General features: G+C 39.0%; 1 protein-coding gene across 1 annotated transcript in view; it reads left to right on the forward strand.

Annotated features, from left to right (window-relative positions):
* NLGN1 (neuroligin 1) overlaps positions 1–5,513 on the forward strand; it is a 545,726-nt gene extending 540,213 nt beyond the window's left edge. Inside the window, 6 exon segments of the mRNA XM_032225531.1 lie at positions 892–1,601; positions 1,603–1,660; positions 1,663–1,681; positions 4,725–4,807; positions 4,810–5,130; positions 5,133–5,513. Of these exon segments, the coding sequence (XP_032081422.1) occupies positions 892–1,601; positions 1,603–1,660; positions 1,663–1,681; positions 4,725–4,807; positions 4,810–5,130; positions 5,133–5,398 (1,457 nt within the window). The 3' untranslated portion in view covers positions 5,399–5,513.
* Positions 5,514–6,000: the final 487 nt, after the last annotated feature.

Here is a 6,000-nt window from a genome sequence, read left to right on the forward strand (position 1 = left end):
ATAAATTACATTTGGTCTGGACATTTCCCCCCTATAAATAAATACCCGGGAAACACAGGGTTATTGGCTAGTTGGGTAATAAAGTGTGCCACAAAGTTTGGTTCAATGCATAATCAGGATTTATAAAATCAGTATGTTTTTAGTTAGTAATAGTTCTTTTCAAAGTTTATATGGAAGCAGCCTTCCAATAAATTGTGCTCTCTTTCATTATTATTTTATAATAATTATGTATAGCTCATATTTGGACATAAGTATATCACATTAGTTTAGTTGCCCATTTTTCAACCAATCGAGTCTTTCCTCTTCCTATTGTTCCCTTCCTCGTCCTTCTCTCTATTTTTTTCTTTCCTAATTACCCCTAGAAAGAGTGAAGGATGTTAGAGGAGCTATAACAACTACTCCTACCATACATCAGAAAGGTCGGCAGTTCAGTGGTTTGAATCCCTAGCACTGCATAATGGAATGAGCTCCCATTATTTGTCCCAGCTTCTGCCAATCTATCAGTTCAAAAGCATGTAAAAATACAAGTAGAAAAATAGGGGCCACCTTGGTGGGAAGATAACAGCATTCCGTACGCCTTTGGCTTGGCTGGCCACATGACTACGGAGATGTCTTCGGGCAGCATTGGTTCTTCGGCTTTGAAACGGAGATGAGCACCGCCCCATAGAGTTGTGAACGGCTAGCACATATGTGTGAGGGGGAACCTTTATCTTTACCTATACAAAGTGTTCGCTATCTGCCATTCTTCTGTGGCTGTATGGTAGTAGTATTTGTAGTAGTACTAACTATTTTGTAATGCTGAAATCTTAATTCAGATACTTTAAGCATGTGATCTATTGTCCTCATCCAGTATCGTTTTCCCCTAACTTTATCTTCTACTTTATCACACAGGACTTTTCCAAAGAGCAATAGCTCAAAGTGGAACAGCTCTTTCCAGCTGGGCAGTCAGTTTTCAGCCTGCCAAATATGCCAGGATGTTGGCCACAAAAGTTGGTTGCAATGTATCGGATACCGTAGAATTAGTAGAATGTCTACAGAAGAAGCCGTATAGAGAACTTGTCGATCAGGATATTCAACCGGCCCGATACCACATAGCCTTTGGTCCAGTTATTGATGGGGATGTGATACCAGATGACCCTCAGATACTGATGGAACAAGGAGAATTCCTCAATTATGACATTATGTTGGGTGTTAACCAAGGAGAAGGGCTCAAGTTTGTGGAAAACATTGTTGACAGTGAAGACGGCATATCTGCTAGTGATTTTGACTTTGCTGTCTCAAACTTTGTCGATAACTTATATGGGTACCCAGAAGGCAAAGACATTTTGAGAGAAACTATTAAATTTATGTATACAGATTGGGCAGATAGACACAATCCTGAAACAAGAAGAAAAACACTCTTGGCTTTATTTACTGATCACCAGTGGGTTGCGCCAGCAGTGGCTACCGCTGATCTTCATTCAAACTTTGGATCACCTACATATTTTTATGCCTTCTATCACCATTGCCAAACTGATCAGGTTCCAGCATGGGCAGATGCTGCTCATGGAGATGAAGTCCCGTATGTATTAGGAATTCCCATGATTGGTCCCACTGAATTGGTTTCCTTGCAATTTTTCAAAAAATGACATCATGCTAAGTGCGGTGGTGATGACATATTGGACAACTTTGCAAAGACTGGGTAAGTCCTGGAGGAGATGGGCACTATCTAATAAAATGAAATTCAATGGTGTGAAAAGAGTAAAGTTCTACATTTAGGCAAGAAAAACGAAATGCACAGGTACAGTATAGGTGGTACCTTGCTCATAGTAGTAACTATGAGAGGGATCTTGGAGTCCTAGTGGACAACCATTTAAATATGAGCCAGCAGTGTGCAGCAGCTGCCAAAAAAGCCAACACAGTTCTAGACTGCATAAACAGAGGGATAGAATCAAGATCACAAGAAGTGTTAATATCACTTTATAATGCCTTGGTAAGGCCACACTTGGAATACGGCATTCAGTTTGGTTGCCACTATGTAGAAAAGATGTGGAGACTCTAGAAAGAGTGCAGAGAAGAGCAACAAAGATGATTAGAGGACTGGAGGCTAAAACATGAAGAACGGTTGCAGGAACTGGGTATGTCTAGTTTAATGAAAAGAACGACTAGGGAGACATGATAGCAGTGTTCCAATATCTCAGGGGTTGCCACAAAGAAGAGGGAGTCAAACTATTCTCCAAGGCACCTGAGGGCAGGACAAGAAGCAATGGGTAGAAACTAATCAAGGAGAGAAGCAACTTAGAACTGAGGAGAAATTTCCTGACAGTGAGAACAATTAATCAGTGGAATAGCTTGCTTCCAGAAGTTGTGAATGCCCCAACACTGGAAGTCTTTAAGAAGATGTTGGATAGACATTTGTCTGAAACGGTATAAGATTTCTTGCCTAGGCATGGGGTTGGACTAGAAGACCTCCAAGGTCCCTTCCAACTCTGCTATTGTATTGTATTGTATTGTATTGAGTACCTAGATGTTAATATAGATCAAGAACTAATCAACAAAATCACATCACACCATACAACATCTACATACAGTCCCCGACTTCCTCTGTTCCTTTAGTTCATTTAGTGACTATTCAACGGTACAACAGCACTGGAAAAAGTGACACATGACCCATTTTCACACTTACAAATAGTACAGCGTCTCCATGGTCACATGATGAAAATTAAAATGCTTGGCAACTGGCATGTATTTATGACAGTTGCAATTGGACAAGCAAAGTCAACGGGGGAAACCAGATTTCTCAACAAGCATGTCACTAACTTAACAACTGCAGTGATTTACTTAACAACTGTGGCAGGAAAGGTCATAAAATGGGACAAAACTCACTTAGCAACATAAATGTTGGGCTCAGTTGTGATCGTAAGTCGAGGACTACCTGTACGTGTAGGTTGTTAACAAAGGACAGTGTGGAAATTGAAGTATGGGCATTTTAATAGTTTTGGGGAAATTATAATGAACCAGGGCAACTCTCAGATTCTAATGCAGATATCCCCACACAAACATTAGCACACACTTGGGGGGAAAAACTATTTCTGATGTTTCTGATGAAGGATCATTAAAATTTACAGAAGATAGAATTTTAATGCTCTGGCCATTTTCTCTCATATGGAAAAACTCCTTGTTTTTCTGCTTCAGGCAGAAAGGAGTAAGAGATAGATGTTTGAGAAAGGTGGGTAAACTCATTTGAAGGAATATCTAGCAAGATCTGATGGTAAATAACTTTCAGCACATGTACCAGTGAATATAAAGGGACAAATTGCACTGAATTGATTAATGCATAGATAACATCTGCAGCAGGACTGAGACAAGTGAGCAAATAACCCTGCATTATAGGGTCATCGCAGGCATTACAATGAGTTGATAAATTCAGAATCTTGGAATAGTCTGAAAGTCCTTCTTGTAGTTATAATATTGCCAGCAGCAACATGAAATAATTGGCTGATTACAGCAGCAAACACATCCATTGCTACTGCACTTAATGTAATATTATTTAAAATGTTTTTAAGCATATTAGACGGATTATTAATGAAAGATTTGGGAAGGGAAATCTTCACCTTCAGAACTATTATTGTCATCAAAATTAGCTCCAGGAAAGAAAGAAATACAAACAAACAAACCAAGGACGGGAATTGGCTTTACGATATTCCTTGCTAAACCAGTGATATGAAAGAAGTCTAGTTTGGAGAGGTAGATACATTTGGAGAATATTTACAAACACACAAATATAATTTTTGCATTAAAAAATGTACCAATGGCTTAAAACATATTTTTATGGAAATAAGCAGGTATAACAATTGCAGAATTTGTTAAATAACTTGAATAAAAATGGTCAGACTTGGCTAATATACAATGTGCATTGTAGACTGGATTTAGACCAACTAAATTCCCACCAGAACTATTATAGGAAAACAGTTCTGAACTAGTTTGAACCTTGATTTTGCTAATGCAATATTATATCATCACACTCTTATATTATTGTTGTGAAGCTGATAATAATGATGATGATGATGATGATGTTGATGATGAACACGATAGAATGAAACCTGAACTGAGCCTTTTCATTATATTTTGTTCTATGCTTAGGAAAAATTAGATCTAGATTTAAAATACTTAAGATATTCCAACTAACGAGCTTTAATTTAGTAGTGAATTTAGTACCATTAATTTCATGGAGTCTTCTTAATATGTTGGGACGCAGTGGCTCAGTGGTTAAGATGCTGAGCTTGTCGATCAGAAAGGTCGCCAGTTCGCATCCCTAACACCACGTAAGGAATGAGCTCCCATTACTAGTCCCAGCTTCTGCCAACCTAGCAGTTCGAAAGCATGTAGAAATGCAAGTAGAAAAATAGGGACCACATTGGTGGGAAGGTAACAGCATTCCGTGCACCTTCAGCATTTAGTCATGCTGGCCAGGTGACTATGGAGACGTCTTCGGACAGTGTTGGTTCTTCGGCTTTGAAACAGAGATGAGCACCACCCGCTAAAGAATGGAATGACTAGCACATATGTGCGAGGGGACATATTTATCTTATTTAAATATGACTAAGGCTCAATGCTAGTCATATTCTTAATTCATACTAATTTAATACTGTGTTTTGTGAGATGTTGTGCTAAGCAGGTAAAAATACTTTTAAAAGAAATGCCAATTTTCCAAAAAAGCTTGACATTTCCCATTTTCTTCCTAGGGATCCCAATCAACCAGTTCCACAAGATACTAAATTCATTCACACAAAACCTAATCGTTTTGAGGAGGTAGCATGGACCAGATACTCTCAAAAGATCAGCTTTATCTTCACATTGGATTAAAACCACGCGTGAAGGAACACTACAGAGCTAACAAGGTGAACCTGTGGTTGGAACTCGTACCTCACCTGCACAATCTTAATGACATTTCACAGTATACCTCTACAACAACTAAAGTGCCATCAACTGATATTACTTTCAGGCCAACCCGGAAAAATTTGGTACCTGTAACATCAGCTTTTCCTACAGCCAAGCAAGACGATCCCAAACAACCACCGAGTCTAATTTCAGGAGATCAGAGAGACTACTCTACGGAGTTGAGTGTCACCATTGCTGTGGGAGCATCCTTGTGTTCTTGAACATTTTAGCCTTTGCAGCGTTATACTACAAAAAGGACAAGCGGAGACATGATGTCCATCGAGATGTAAGCCCTCAGCGTACAACTGCCAACGATCTCACCCACGCACAAGAAGAGGAAATAATGTCCCTCCAAATGAAGCACAGTGACTTGGGTCATGAATGTGAATCCATTCATCCACACGAGGTGGTTCTTAGGACCGCCTGCCCCCCAGACTACACACTAGCTATGAGAAGGTCACCTGATGATATTCCTTAATGACCCCCAACACAATTACAATGATTCCAACACTATACCTGGGATTCAACCCTTACCACAGTTAATACCTTTACTGGTGGACAGAACAGCACTCTGCCCCATCCACATCCTCATCACATTCAACAACTAGGTATAGCCAAACAAGAGGATTGAACTGTATTTTTGGGTTGGATTCCATTGGGTTATAATTGCTGAAGACTTAATTTGGCTTCACCCTACAGACTCGTATTTTTAAATTTGGAGGAATATTATGTGAATATACATATCGAGAACTCGAGGGAGTTGGGGGAAAAAATGAATTGTACGTATATACAAATGAACTTTAAAAAAAAGAGAAAGCATAACTTTAGCAATTGCTCGAAGCAATTGCTTGAATGGTACTTTTTACATTCACACTCTTATTAATTTTTTTGGAGGGTTTAAGTTACGTGATGGAATTAGGCACGGTCACACAGGAGTGATAGAGAAACTACAACTGAGAAATTTTTTAAAAAGTTCTATAAATATGCACAAGGGACACATTGATGGAATGTCACCATCATTTGCACCGGTTTTTATTTGGAACTGTTTTCTTGTGTAGACCATATTTATACCTTTGTAAT

Source organism: Thamnophis elegans, chromosome 10 (genome assembly GCF_009769535.1).
Source record: "Thamnophis elegans isolate rThaEle1 chromosome 10, rThaEle1.pri, whole genome shotgun sequence".
NCBI classification, from domain to species: Eukaryota; Metazoa; Chordata; class Lepidosauria; order Squamata; family Colubridae; genus Thamnophis; species Thamnophis elegans.